General features: G+C 39.4%; 1 protein-coding gene across 1 annotated transcript in view; it reads left to right on the plus strand.

The window, feature by feature from the left end:
* The window catches only part of itfg1 (integrin alpha FG-GAP repeat containing 1), a 303,430-nt gene that overhangs the window by 237,050 nt on the left and 50,467 nt on the right, over window positions 1-15,913 (plus strand). The window contains exons 13-14 of the mRNA XM_057853607.1: window positions 2,472-2,515; window positions 3,027-3,105. Of these exons, the coding sequence (XP_057709590.1) occupies window positions 2,472-2,515; window positions 3,027-3,105 (123 nt within the window). The remainder of the gene's footprint in view (window positions 1-2,471; window positions 2,516-3,026; window positions 3,106-15,913) is intronic.

Genomic DNA, 15,913 nt, shown 5'->3' on the forward strand with positions numbered 1-15,913 from the left:
GACGTCACGTACCGTAATGGTCGGCAACGGGTCGCCGCATACGTTTCTTCAACACAACGTGGCCGTGTCAATGAAAAAAATCGGTTTATATATATATGTAATACATATATATTTCTGTCTCCATCCATGTACCCGTTTATAATGCGCACCATGAGTTTACAAGTTGATTTTGGGGAAAAAAAGTGCGCGTTATATTCGGGAAATTACGGTAGCTGCGCTAGCTACCGAGCGAAGCTAGTATGACGACTGGCATGATTTTGACACGTTCTGCTGCTGGTCAGATTGTTTTGATACAGAGATGTGGGATGAGTTCCCAACGTCATACCAGCATCTAATTCCAGCTCATCAGTAGTGTCTTTAAACGGATCCTAGGCGGCTTGCCGAGATATTGACTTGCTGCCATTAGACAGTTTGTATATCTCGTCATTGTTAGTTGCATCATTGCCTTGTTTTCTTCGTTTGTCTGCCTCTCACCGCAGTTTTCCCTCGGGTTTTTTTTTTTTTTTAATTGATCCCGACTTCTGTTACAAACCCTCCTTTTCGATATTGCGTTTTTTTTTGTGTGTTCAATAAACCCTTTTACGCATTTCCTATGTTGTCTGCTTGCTGTCTGAAGTGAGCAGTGTTTTTTAATTCAGTGGTCAAGCCAGCCGTACTTTCTTTTCAGTCGTGTTTCCCTTTCAGGTTTTACTGCACAGACTCATGCCACTTGTGGGTTGTGATTGCTTCATAAGGAAAATCATGACTCTAACGTCACGCGAAAGTAAAGTCCTGTGGTTTACATGTACGTCTGTCGCCCAGGAACTTTTGGGTTCAAATCCCGCTCGTTTTGTGAAATATCGACAGTGAGGTCCGGCTCATCGGTTTTCCGCTCGGGTTTAAATTGGAAGGGCAGAACTGATAACATGTATATGTAGCTAATGAGTGACACTATGGAAGTACGGTGGCACTGCCCAATGTTGTCACCACCCGGAGTTCATTGCATTGTCAATAACAATGGCGACCTATTAGTGAAAATAATTTTTCAAATTTCATAAAGACAAAAACATTAAGATGGGTTTGAACATCAAATTTTTATAACTCATACTAACATTTATCTTTTAAGAACTACTTTGTTGAATTGTGCCGGATCCTGCCGGAACAAGATCCGGCACCTCTTGATTTTGGCCTCCCTGTGTTCCGGGACTTATTTTGACAGATCCGGCACCTCTCGTGTATAGAAAATAATAATATGAAAACATTTTTTAAAAAATGGATTGTAATAGCCCGAATGGGGGGGGGGGGGGGGTCGATTGCTTTTTCCACTTTTTTGTAGTAACAATCAGAAAGCAATAAACAAAATAACAGTGGACTGCCACTACATTCGACCGCTAACTTTTGCTTCTCGCCCGTCCCCCCCTACTACCTCACAGCTCTCCAGTCCCAGCGTCTCCTAAAGGGACCGTGCATAGTTACGGACATTACAGTATAAAATAAAATAATAATGTGCATAAATTCATTTACAGAACAAATCCCAAGAATTGCATGTTGTTTATAAAAAAATTATGTCATTTGAAAGGGTCAGATTTGTTGATGCACTGAAAAGCTGGATCAACAAATCACGCCTCTGACATAAAATAAAATTTAAAAAGAAAAAACTTTGCGGCTTCTGGGGAGCAAGCAGCCAGGATTTCATGGTATTTCAACATGCCAAAAACTTGTATTTACTGTTTTTTATCAAAAAGAAGGAAGACTGTTCAAAATGAGTCAGAAAAGCAACAAACAGCGATGAGGGCAGCTGCAGCAAGTTTGCTAACGGGCAGTAGGCTGCTATTGTGACAGCAGCTAGTCAGGTTCGCGGAGAGGGGCCAGCTACAGCGCCAGCAGTCAGCCAGGTGGACCACCAATAGCCGGAGTAACAGGCCAGTAACCTTATGGGAAATTCAGGTTTGGGCTGCACAATTTGTAAGGCAATGGGTATTTTGGGGCCATAGAAGACCCCGAGGGTGAAACTCGCAAAAGAATGGGTTTGTGTTTTTTTTTTTTTTTTCCCATAATTTACAAATTATACTGTACGTTACTGTAAATCCCACCTGTGGTTATGTGGGCAATTGCCTGTGCGGTGCAGAGTATAGCCTCAATAATTATAAATTATTATCATAAAATTTATACCATGGATATTATCATAAATTGAGGCTCGTAAGTCCCACAGCATGGCAAGTGGGCATTTGCGTGTTGTTTACAGCATCATTTTCTGCGTATGTTCCGGGACCTGTGCCCGTCTCGTCACCCCTGCGCGGTTATATGTACTTTGCGTTGCGGCACCTTATGATTTACAAATTAGGCACTGACTACAAGTCTGTCTGTCAGTGGTTCCCTTTAAGTACTGCACATGTAAACTTTCTTCAGTTTTATGTTTTGCAAACTCTATAGACAATATATTCTTTTAAATTTATTTTTAATGTAACTACTGTGCTGTCTGTCCTCCGCAGTGCTCAGCGGGCTCTGTGCTAACTCCTGTCCAGGAAACATCAAGGTAAGCAGCATAATCACATCCTTGTTGGGTCTCGGAATATTAAAATGTAATATTGACATTTAGAGAGTCTTTATGGGAAATTTTGGGGGTACTGAACTTTTCTTACAAGGCTCCCATTGCTTGTTCATGTACCTAATAAAGTGGAGCGATAAAGTACATACAAATAGTGTACAGTATACAAGTATGAGGGGTCAAGTATTTCATCACAGTACTGCGTTTTTTTCCGTCCTGAAACAATTTCTTACCTTTCACGTTTGCCTCAAGCGAGCTTTCCACTCGCCAAACTTGCCACCTCTTCTCCTGGCATTTGTTTTGCTTCCCCTGTCCGTCGACTCGTCAAAGTGGCAGGCGGGCTGCTGGCGGCTGTTTGTGCTCATTGCCGCCACCATCCATCACCTCCACTCTTTTTTCTATTCAACACACACCTCCTCTTTTTCTTATTTGTGTCATTTAGCTTAGTCATCATATTGAAAAAAAAATCTCTTATGGTGTTTTTTTTTTCTGCTTTCAGCCATTAGGAGTTAACCAGCCAGGCCCATATGTTATGTACACCACAGTGGACTCCAACGGCAAACTGAAGAACGCTTCAGGTCAGTGGCTTAAGTACATTTCTGGGATAAAGTACTTATTGATTTTGTTTTCCCTTATGAGGAGAGTGTAAGATAGTGGTGGCAAACAAAAGTGCTCCTGGAGCAAACCCTTCTTTAACATATAAAGTAAGGGGAATCAACTCTTATCTTCATTTGATTTGAACAAAATAGGATAGAGTGGTACACTAAAAGAAGAGCTGGTCTGTCCTTGAATCACCCCTGATCTGAATCTCTGGACTGAATCAGGAATCATAAATCTGAGGTTTTCATGATTATGGCCTACATCATACAAATTATATCTAATCATATCAACACAAATGATTCTTTCATGCCGTTTCATTGTGGGCAGACGCACCATAAATGTTGGTAACATTGACGATTCAGTTTACCAACTCATGTTAGTACTTCATCAGAAACATGTTGCATTCTTATGATATACAGTCATGTGAAAAAAATTGGACACCCCATTAAATATTCAGTTCTTTATTAAGAATTTTTCACATATCTGATCTGCTTTTTCCTTTATAAAAGAAAGTGATTTAATTGCTGGTCAACAACAAAAATTAACATTGTTTTACTTATTAAAGCAGTAATGTGAAGTAAGGTTGGCCAACCATGTTTTTGAATAATATCAATGGCTAAACAGTTATAAGCATATTTTCATTATTTTTATAACGCAACCCTTCCAGATTCTTTGTTTAACCCATAGCAACGCCCTTGACAACGAAAATGCTTTTCTTCGGCAATCTTCGGAAATATTCGGAAATTACGTCACACCTAGAAGTGCGAGGGAAGTCCGCCATAGAACAGTATTGTTTGTTGCATTGCTTCTCGGTAAGATGCCACAGCAGTGTGTGGCGATGTTTTGTTCTCACTCAAATGAAATGTTGTATGAGTGGCCAAAGGATAGCAGGGCACGTAAATGGACGTCTTTCGTTCGCACGAAGCGAATGAATTTCACGTCATCATCGAGTAGTGTTCTCTGCTGCAAACACTTCGAAGATGCCTGCTTCCTTAACCGGTCTGCTTATGATCAATGATTTGCCAAAAAGTAAGTGTGATTTTTGGATAGATGACTGATGACTTTGTCAAAGCATAGCTGCCTACTGTTGTGGAATGAACAGTATAAGCTAGCGACGTTAGCTGAAAGTTAACTCGTGGCAATCCCCGATCATAGTTGTTGTTGCGTTCGCTAGGTTAAGCGTGTTTAAATTGTGCGTCATCTACGATCTTGTCCGAAAGTGTTAATCCACTGTCAATCAGGAAACTGGTGTGGATGTGCATATAAACGGGTCGCCGTCACGGTAACTCACGGTCATGTTGCAGTAAGAGACACACACCGCCGGTGAGTTTGTGCACATTTATTTGTATTTGTATTATGTATTTCCACCTTCATGCTTCAAGCATTGCATTGCATTTGTACGGTTCGGCGTTTCTTTCACGGTGATCGCTTGATAGCCTTCTAGTTTGTTTCGCGAGAGCCGCTGACAGGTGACAATTTAGCGTGTTGGCATTGAGTCAATCTCGCAGCGAATCAGCGAGCGCGCAGGTCACGCAGTGGATCATGGGAAATGTAGTCTCGGGACAACACTGAAGTGGTGCTTTGTAATCTGTTCGCTTGTGTGAAAAAACTACATTTCCTCACGCCATTAGACGCCACTTCCTGCCGAGAGCTGTGCGAGCTGTGTTCTTACTTTTCCGTAAGAACTGATCCATGTGTTAATAAAGAGACAAAGTTGTCAGCACGTCGTGTGTTCGATACATTTGTAAACAAAAAGCTCATAACAAGACACTATGCACGATCCGTTTAAGAGACACTGGAGTAGGAGGCGAGGAGGAGATGAGCGAGAAGCAAAATTGTTTGAAGGGCTTTGTATGGCGGCCGTATGTATGGAGCTGCCATCACTGTTTCCGGTGTGACGTATCACTTCCGGGTTCGTCCCCTTTCAGGCTCGAACTTCGGAAACGCGATTATTTTGTCAAATATACAACATATAAATTATTTTTTCATGCTTTATTTGTTGGACAATGTTTAATTACTTTACTTGTGATCCTATTTGGCATGTGAAGAAATTACTTCACATTACTGCTTTAAACCAAATATATCAACAAAAATATATATTCTAACTAAGGAAAAAGTGAGGACACCCTACCACCTAATAGCTAGTTTTACCTCCTTTTACCACCTTAACTTCAGTGAGACGCTTTTTGTAGCCCTCTACCAGTCTTTAACATCGGTCTGAAGGTTTTCCCCACTCCTCAACGCAGAATACTTTCAGCTGTGAGATGTTTGAGGGGTTTTTTTTTTTTTTTTTTTTTTTGCATGTACAACCCGTTTCAAGTCACCCCACAGCATTTCAATGGGATTAAGATATGGGTTTTGACTCGGCCATTCCAGGACTCTCCATTTCTTTTCATTCAGTCCTTGGTGGATTTACTGGTGTTTTTAGGTCATTGTCATGTTGCAGGGTGGTAGGGTGTCCTAACTTTTTCCTCGGTTAGAATATGCATTTTTGTTGATATACTTGGTTTAATGAGTAAAACAATGTTAATTTTTGTTGTTTACCTGCAATTAAATCACTTTCTTTTCCAGAGATAAAGAAAACCAAGATCAGACATCGATATGTGAACATTTCTTAGTAAAGAACTGAATATTTAATGGCGTGTCCTAATTTTTTCACATGACTGGATTTGATTAGGTCTAAGGACTTTAGCGAATAAGACACTCTCTGATTCAGTTCAATGGCTTGTGTTAACACAACAAAAACACCATTTATGCAGATGATTCTGTTGTATCAGTCTACTGCTAACCAACTGTTACTTGACTAAGTGAAAACGCTCGACTCAGGAGTATTTGTGAATTTATCATAAATTGGTTGGAACCAACAAAAAGTAACTTTGGTCCCAATTCCTTTTAAATTCACTAGAAAAATGTGAAGAAGGATTTTTTTTCAGCCATATTTTCCACTGCAGTTTGTCAAATGTTACAAAAACAACAAAAAGGCAAACATTAGCCATCTCTTGTCTCCATTGGACTTCTTTCCCATCAGTCACATAAAGACCCCGTAGGCAATTTTGGTGAGATAAAATGCTTTCTTGCTTCCCGCTGGGTTGTGTTGGAAACATTGTGTTGAGCCTCCTCTGAAGTCTCTAAAGCTTCGTATTTTTTATTTTATTTTCCCCGTTCCTCAAGTCATCCTCTTTCGAGACAGCACCTGCAGATTGCATCAGGAGGATGACAGCGAGCGGGGGAATAGCCTATTTCTCCGTCTCGTCGTGATTATTCCCTTTTGTTCTCACCAAGTACTACTTCCACTAGCAATGTAGGCCACCATCTTTTAAACTGTGTAACCTGTTCAGTGACCCGCTGTCACAGGAAGCCAGTTTTAAAAAGCCCGTGACATAATGACGGGATGTACTGTATGTATGATGGGATGGGACGTTTGCGTTAGCAGCACTAAACTGAGCTGACATTGCACTACAGTGGCAAGCCAGTGGGGTCAGGGATAAATATAGACTGTGTTTTGTTGCTTCTGTTTCTGTGTTTACGCTCATTTTTAGGCATACTAATGCATTTTATGAAATTCACTGCAGAAGTGTGCCTTTAAAGCTGTTGCCAAAAATTCCATTACAAATACCAGAAACATTACCTGTGTTAGTATTTGTGGTGGTGACATTAACAGTACAGGAATAAAAATAAGTAAATTTTCGTTTGATTACTTCACTGAACATATGAACTCATAACAAGGAAAAGCATAATGAAGTGTGAATATATATTTTAAGAGAAAGAACCAGCAAGACTTGTTAAGCGCATTTTACATTCTAGTAAATTTTTCACATTTGAGTAACAGAAAAATAAATTACTGACAATGGAACAAATGAGCCAGAAATGTGAGTACATGGGGAAAAAAATCTGCTCTCCTATTAGACATTTTCAGTGTTGGGCACGTTACTTTAAAAAAGTAATTAGTTATAGTTACTCACTACTTCTTCCAAAACGTAACTGAGTTAGTAACTGAATTACTCTATAGTAAAAGGAACTAGTTACCAGGGAAAGTAACTATTTCCGTTACTTTAAAAAGAAGTTATTGTATGTCAAAGAATTTGACATTTTCTGAGCAGTATTCGAGTCAGTTGAATAGAGAAGAACAGACAGGTAGTTGTGTTATAGAACCTTGTAATATTTATTGCACCTCACCAGCAACAGATTTATCCTACAATTGAAGTGCAACAAAAATAAACAGATTTGAATTGCTTACCACAGATGTCCACAAAAGCTTCGCCCCGGGACATAAATTGCACTTAACATGCACGTTCTTTCCTTTAATTTCGACCAACTTGAAATAGTGTTTATATCTCCACCTCGTAAAGGACAAATTTTCCTCTGAATGCTCTGCCATCATATCCCTATGCATCTGTTTTGCGTGTGTGTGTTTGCCGCACGCGCTGTTGTGTGTGAAAACACCGGCTCTGAAGTACGTGCGCTATTAGGCTCGAGCGTTTACGTCACAGAATGGGGGATCACGTGAGATTTGACAACAACGCAGCCATATTGGAAGCAGGTCTGGCTCGCTGACATTAAACTTTAACTTGCCAGTTCGATAAAGAGACAAACTTGTTACTAAGGCGAAGAACAGATATGTGATCAAACTCAACGATTTGAACAATTTTGACACTTACGAGCAAGCCGAAGACAAATGGAGTAAAGATGTCGACGGGCTTCCACAATTACGCGAAATGGACATTGTGCTGTATTTATTGTTTGGTGTATGTTACTAAATTCATCAACGATTCCGAAATTACAAATCGCTACAAAGCTACGAACAGTTTTGCTGCGGATGGGTGCAGGACCTGCACATTATGACCGTATCAAATGGCAATTCCATCATTCTTGCAAAGGTAGGCTATGTGTGTTTACTATTTTCATTGCCATGAACCTGAAAGCACCCCAAGTCTTGGATGACAAATAAACAGAGCAGAGTAGACTCGCTACGGCTGGTAGTTTCTTCAATTTATTCAGAGTAAGTAACGCACCGCTTTCGACCGTCAGTAATGGTAACGGCGTTGTAACGGCGGAAAAAATAATTAGTTCGATTACCCTGTTACAGAAAAAATAACGCCATTATGTAACTGTGTTATTCCCAACACTGGACATTTTGTTGGTTCCTCACTAGCTTAGCACTTGTTGGGTGCATCATTAGTTGTTAGTCCGATTGGTTCATAGTCTGATTTGTTTTTTGTGTAGTTTGGTCAGTTGCTTGCTGCCTTTTCTGGGAATAGCATCTACCGTATTTTTCGGACTATAAGTCGCACCTGAGTATAAGTCGCACTCGCCATAAAATGTGTGATTTTTTATTTATTTATTTATTTTTAATCAAAACAACTAAAGCAAAAGTAGGAGAGGGAAGAGATTCAGAGCCTCACCTGCATATTGAAAAATATACCTATATATATCAGGGGTGTGACGGTACACACCAGTCACAGTTCAGTACGTACCTCACCGTTCGGTGCGGGTTCGGTACAACAGGAAAAACAAAAAGGCTTTTTTCTCACAGCATTTGAAAGTTAAAAAGTTTGTATACCATGGCACTCTTGTATAGGTAAAATTTTTAAAAATGTAAAAAGTGTAACCTAGGTTTTTGGAGGGAATAATAAAGAATTAAATTCAATCAGTTAATATAAACATATTGATATAAAAGACATTATAGAATGTATTATGTAAGAGCGCGTAGAACATGAAAAGTAACGTCAGTTACTTTGCCGAATAATTAATTAGTCTTACATTGAGGTAACAGAGTGACTAACTTAACTAATTTGCTCCCCAAACGTATAAATACGTTCTTTTTTTAGTTGTTTCAGTGTCCCAAAAACATATTTATACGTCTTTTACGTTTTTTTTTTTTTTTTTTTTTTTACAAGAGGGATCTCTAGGTTCTGTTGCCCCTAAACTGCAATGCACAATGCTCAAAACTCATTTTAAAGCAATAAAGCTGGCCACTGGAGGGCAGTAGTGCATTTTGTAAGAACCCATCTCGGGCCAAGAGAAGAAGTGAAGAAAAATAGTCAGGAAACGGAAGTTTGAGGGATCTTGTGAAGACGCGTGAGAATTTGAGAAAAATGTGGAGAACGATCGGGAAAAAAAGCAAATGACACTGGAGGAGTGTTTTGAAAAGAAAACGAAACCATCGTCAAAGAAGGATTCAAAAAAATCTATCTTGATGAGTCAGACGGTGACGGCCACAACAGCATCAGGCTCCACACGCGCTCTGCGGAGCTCACGTACTCCCGAGCCCGAGGTTGAAATCAACGATGAAGATGATGAAAAAAGTGAGACCGATCTTGATCCGGACTCATCAGATTACTGGGAGCCAACTCATTCAAACGGAAATAGTTCAACAGTTCAATAGTTTAGTTACGTGTAAATAAATTGTTACTTTGTGATCAAAAGCTCTATTTGTCTTGTTGTTTATGTTATTTTGTCGAACGAAAACATTATTCAGATGTTTGGGATGTGACAAAAGTTAAAAATAGCTGTGTTAAAGTCAAAGTTATGTTTGAAATGTATCCTTTTACAAAAAGCTCAATTTCTCTGTTTTTTCATCAGAAATTGGAAAATTGCTCAAACTAAGCTATTTTCTAATGTTGATTTCTAAAGAATGGAAAAAGATATGAAGTGATGAAAGAAGAGAGTCTAATATTTCTTTTGGTGGGTTCCATGTTTGTATAGCAATAGAACAGAATTTTCTGTGGGCCTTGCAAAATCAGTCAAAATCCAGTAAAACAGCCAGGCGCAAAGGGCCTTGCTCCGGTGAAAATGGCTGGTGAGTTAACTACTTTTTGGGAGAAGTAATTTGTAACTGTATCTTAATACTTTTTTAAAGTAGGATTAACAACACTGCTGCTATGGTTGTATTTTAGACTGGAAACCTATTTCATTGCTTTATAGACTGAAGATGATTCTCTGCTCTATGATGAAACTATAAAGACACCAATCCTCTCTCTTTCTGCCGCCACTCTCAAGCAGAACACCCAACTATTTAGGATCAGAACATTCCGGATGATCGCTGTCTGGCTCGTTGTAATTCAGCCTCATCATTTTTTTTCTAGTCTGTTTCCACTAAAGTGCACACGCGGAGGAGAAGCTGAGTAGCCCAAGGCCTCGCCAGCACTATTCCCCTGACTCCTCATTTAACAGCAGCAAAATGGTGCCTGTGTGTTGCGCGTGTGCGTTGTGGTGTGTGCGTATGTGTTTGTTTGTGCATTCATATGCGTCTACTCTTTTGTTTGCTTATATGTGGCGATTTTAAATTTGTTCATTTTGCCTCAGTTAAGAGAGCAAAGAACAAGACAGACGATCAGCTCGAGTAGGTAGTCAAGTAGTGAATGTGCGTTTTTGTGTTAGTTCATATACGGGTTGGCATCTGTTTGCTAACATGGTTGGATGGATGAGCATTGCCAACAGCGCACTCATCAGCGATTTCCCGCTGAGATTGTTGGGCGCATTCTGATTAATGATTGCCTGCACACCCAGATGAGGCTTTTTCACTGCAAGTTAGAATCTTAAACGTTAAAGGTGAGCTGTTATTTTATGTCCAAGGTTGATTGGTTTCTAGGTAGTCTGGTTGGTTTGTTAAGCCTGGTCTGTTAACTTGTTTGTGGGTCGGTTAGTTGGCCCAGTGGTTGGTCAGTAGATGGCTTGTGTTGGAATGGTTGGTTGGTAGGTAGTCTGGTTTATTGGTTGTTTTGTCTTTCTGATTGTTAGTTTGTTAGTACAATTGTTCAGGTTCTCATTTGGGTGGTGGGTATTCACTTCAATTCAATTCAATTTTATTTGTATAGCCCTGGATCACAACAACTTTGTCTGAAAGGGCTTTGCACAATCAGAATCAGAAACAGCAAATGAAGCAACAAAGATGAATGAATAAATTCAAGTCCTGGGTATCCACCATCCTTAGACCCTCCATGTCGGCAAGAAAAACTCCAAAACCTCCAGAGTCTTCATCTCTTATGTTAGTTGTTTAGTGTATTGATTGCTACTCTGGTTGGATGGTTGCTTGCTTGCTTGCTTGCTCGCTTACATGCTTGGCTTATCAGACAGTTGATTTGTTTAAACGTTTGTTAAGTAGTTGGTTAGTTTTATTATAGCCATTTGGTGAGCGTTAGAGCTGTCCCGAGTAGTCGACATTAGGAGTGGGAACATCTTGGTACCTCGCGATACGATACGATTTACGATACAACGCTTACGATAACGATGATCTGACGATATGGCGATACAACGATTATCGATACATTGGTCAGGAAATCATTCTAGGATGTTCTACAAATAATTAATAAACAGAAACAAAAGCTTCTGCTGTGAATCGGAATGAGTTTATCACTAGTAGACGTCCAATCCATTTGAACTGGGAGGGTGGCAGCGAATGAAGTGCCATCCCTCCCACTTCAAACAGATTGAACGTCTATGGACGTCAGTGGCAGCCAATGCCAGGCAATGAGGTAATTTGGGGCCATTTAAGGTCATTTACCTGTTGATTTTCAGTAACTCCCTGTTGGGTTTGGGGTATTTTATGGGTCACTTCCTGTCTATTTTGAGTTACAAAACAGGAAGTGACCTGGGAATCATCCAAATGAGTGTTTGCAGTGACTCAAACTTAACAGGAAATTACCTTGAAATGCCCTAAAAGAACAGGTAGTGACCTGTTAATGCCCCGAAAATCAACCGAATGACTGTGAACGCTCTGGTTTCGAATGAACGAATGTTCCCAACATTCTCAATCCATCAAGAATGGATTGGGTGTCGAGCACCGTCAATGCAGCCTTAGAGTTAACTGAGACACTATTATGATGGAAGATTTTGGAAGCAACTTGTTCATTCATTTTTATTTTTATTTTACACACACTGCACCTTTTTAAAACGATATCTCGATTCTTGACAGGAGCATATTGATAACCTTTTGGGATATAAAATATCACGATATATCACCATTTTGATATTTTGTCACACCCCTAGTCGACATAGTCAACATCATCGATGACGTAAATCCGTCGACGAGCACAACATCCCGTCGACGATTAATGAAGGGTTAAAAAATATATGCGTGGAAAGTTTAGAATGTCGGACGCTCTGTATGCAAGCGGGGAAAGTGGCCCAAAGCCAAAAAAGCGCACCAGAGTGTCCAAAACATTGACTTATTTCAAAGAAACAAAGGAGGGTACACTGTTGTGTCCTGTCTCTTCAATGCCAAACTTAAGCTGCACATCAGCCTTGAATAAACACCTTCGCTGTCACCCAGTTGTAATTTTCGAAGACGACAGGAGTAAGTCCATCTTACTAACTAACGACGTGTTCATTGAAGTTGCTAAGCCTGTGGCAATATGCAATGAGTCCATTTATCGCACGGTAAATAAAAATGAGGATGGTAATTTTCACGGCTGCGTTTTATCGCTGCGCGCGTGCGTGCATACTTTTGTACGTGCGTGCTGATGGCATATGAGACCCCAGTTCCTTTCTCTTATCAACACACTGTAGAATTAAAGTTCAGACATACAAAATAAGTAGGGCTGTCAAACGATTAAAAATTTTAATCGCGTTAATCACAGCTTAAAAATTAATTAATCGTAATTAATCGCAATTCAAACCATCTATGAAATATGCCATATTTTTCTGTAAATTATTGTTGGAATGGAAAGATAAGACACAAAACGGATATATACATTCAACATACTGTACATAAATACTGTATTTGTTTATTATAACAATAAATCAACAAGATGGCATTACCATTAACATTCTGTTAAAGTGATCCATGGATAGAAAGACTTGTAGTTCTTAAAAGATAAATGTTAGTACAAGTTATAGAAATTTCATATTAAAAGCCCTCTTAATGTTTTCGTTTTAATAAAATTTGTAAAATTTTCAATCAAAAAATAGACTAGTACGCCGCCATTGTTGATGTCAATAATTACACAATTCCCATGGTCATAAAATCAGTCGCACCCAAGCGCCAGCAGAGGGTGACAAAAATCCAAAAAACACAAGTAACAAGTGCACATGACCCAGTGCTGTCATTTTAATCTGTTTGAGCGGGGCATGTGCGTTAATTGCGTCAAATATTTTAACGTGATTAATTTTAAAAATTAATTCCCGCCCGTTAACGCGATAATTTTAACAGCCCTAAAGATAAGAAAACACATCTATATTAAACACTGTAAATGTTAGCATTGCTACATTGAGGTGAATGGGGGGGAAAAAAGAGCACCTACTTTAGCAAACTTACTGTTAAAAGGTGACACTTCAAACATGAAAAATCGCTAGTTAACAGCATTTGCAAACGAAAAAAATGAATGCAATCTGGACTTAATCCTACATACTTCTGAATTCAGATTCTACACTAAGAATACCTTTAAAATGACACCCTTTATGAAAAATCTGATTGGCAATGAATGATTATTATAATTATTATAATACTATTATATATAGTACTATACTATAATATTAATGCTAGGTATTTTTTTTGAAGAATTGTTTTGAATCATGTTGGAAAAGCAAAGTCATTGTTGTGAATCTGTTTTCATTACATTCTTTTGCACTAGTTAATTTTATCAGCATTTGAACTCATTGTTTATTTGTGATTTATTACTGTTATTTACGTGTTTTTTTGTACTTTAATAAATAACTTAAGTGTTCCAAAATGTTTTTGTGAATTGATAAGCGTCAACAAAAAAAATCATTGCTAAATTAATAAAAAAAAATATATATATATATATTTTTTTTTTTTTTTAATTATTAGATTAGTCGACTAATCGTAAAAATAGTCGGCTGACTAATCGGGAGAAAATTAGTCGTTTGGGACAGCCCTAGTTAGCTGGTTATTGGTCCAGCTCATTTGTTGATGAAGCAGTTGTTTGGTAGTTTTTTGGTAGGTAATTAATTTGTTGATCTGTTTTTTTCATTTGGTTGGTTCAACTAAACTAGCCTATCAGAGACTGACAAGACAGAAAGTGTGGATGAAGGATATATCGATCTTTTGCCCATGCGCACGACTGCTCACGTAGCCTCACTGGAACAGATGCACACTCTCTCATAGGAGACTATTACAGTTTCTTGGCTGGATGATTTTTTCAAGTTAGCAACAAAAGTTAAAAATAAGGATTTGGACAGCTTTCTACTTAAAATCAAGAGATACAACGGTGTTGTCAAAGACCCAGATGGCTGGAAATTGCAACCACGGGCACTAGCATCACCATTCTTAATAGGTCTTAAAGACATTTTTAATGAATGTCCTAAACAAATAGTCCAAAAAATACACCATCAATTTGGTATAATTTCGTGTTTGGCGCAACGCCGTCGTGAATAACTTTTATTAGCAATGGAGCTGCCACTAACATAATTAGTGAACTTGAGCAACTTTTTGCAGTGATAGCAGGGATGGGTAAGGTAAAGCCACCCAAAACATAGATTATAGGATTTATGTTATCGACATAATTCTACTGTGAGGGTTCTCTTCTAAAACCACCAAGAAAATGCTGGGCTTGTTTTAGAGGAAGCACTGAGTGTGCTAGTGAGAAGAAGAATCAATGCTGAGTTTTCTCTACTCGGTCCAATTAGCTTAATGACTTGTGGGCATTAGTAACTCACACAACACACACATTCGTCTCATTTTTTTGTACATGCATGGGTGACCTTTAAGAAATGAAACGGTGGACATCAAATTGCATATGGATCATGTCTCAGTATTTTGAAGATTCCAAACAACTTCAATGCTTACTCAAGCAAAACACAGCAGTGTGTCCACCGGACGATTTAATGCATAGGCCGTGCTTCATTATAGCCACTTCTCATTACTCAATGGCAACAATTTTTATGAGCAGCCGATCCCACAATGCTAGCCATTTTAGAGCAATTTCACTGATTTCACAGGATCCAGAGAATATTGTTTTATGATTGGATATACACTCACCGGCCACTTTATTAGGTACACCATGCTAGTAACGGGTTGGACCCCCTTTTGCCTTCAGAACTGCCTCAGTTCATCGTGGCATAGATTCAACAAGGTGCTGGAAGCTTTCCTCAGAGAGTTTGGTCCATATTGACATGATGGCATCACACAGATGGTGCAGATTTGTCGGCTGCACATCCATGATGCGAATCTCCCGTTCCACCACATCCCAAAGATGCTCTATTGGATTGAGATCTGGTGACTGTGGAGGCCATTTTAGTACAGTGAACTCATTGGCATGTTCAAGAAACCAGTCTGAGATGATTCCAGCTTTATGACATGGCGCATTATCCTGCTGAAAGTAGCCATCAGAAGTTGGGTACATTGTGGTCCTAAAGGGATGGACATGGTCAGCAACAATACTCAGGTAGGCTGGGGCATTCCAACGATGCTCAATTGGTACCAAGGGGCCCAAAGAGTCCCAAGAAAATATTTCCCACACCATTACACCACCACCACCAGCCTGAAACGTTGATACAAGGCAGGATGGATCCATGCTTCCATGTTGTTGACGCCAAATTCTGACCCCACCATTCGTATGTCGCAGCAGAAATCGAGACTCATCAGACCAGGCAACGTTTGTCCAATTACGATGAGCTTGTGCAAATTGTAGCCTCAGTTTCCTGTTCTTAGCTGAAAGGAGTGGCACTCGGCGTGGTCTTCTGCTGCTGTAGCCCATCTGCCTCAAAGTTCGACGTACTGTGCGTTCAGAGATGCTCTTCTGCCTACCTTGGTTGTATCGGGTGGTTATTTGAGTCACGGTTGCCTTTCTATCAACTCGAACCAGTCTGGCCATTCTCCTCTAACCT

Source organism: Corythoichthys intestinalis, chromosome 1 (assembly GCF_030265065.1).
Source record: "Corythoichthys intestinalis isolate RoL2023-P3 chromosome 1, ASM3026506v1, whole genome shotgun sequence".
Lineage (NCBI taxonomy): Eukaryota > Metazoa > Chordata > Actinopteri > Syngnathiformes > Syngnathidae > Corythoichthys > Corythoichthys intestinalis.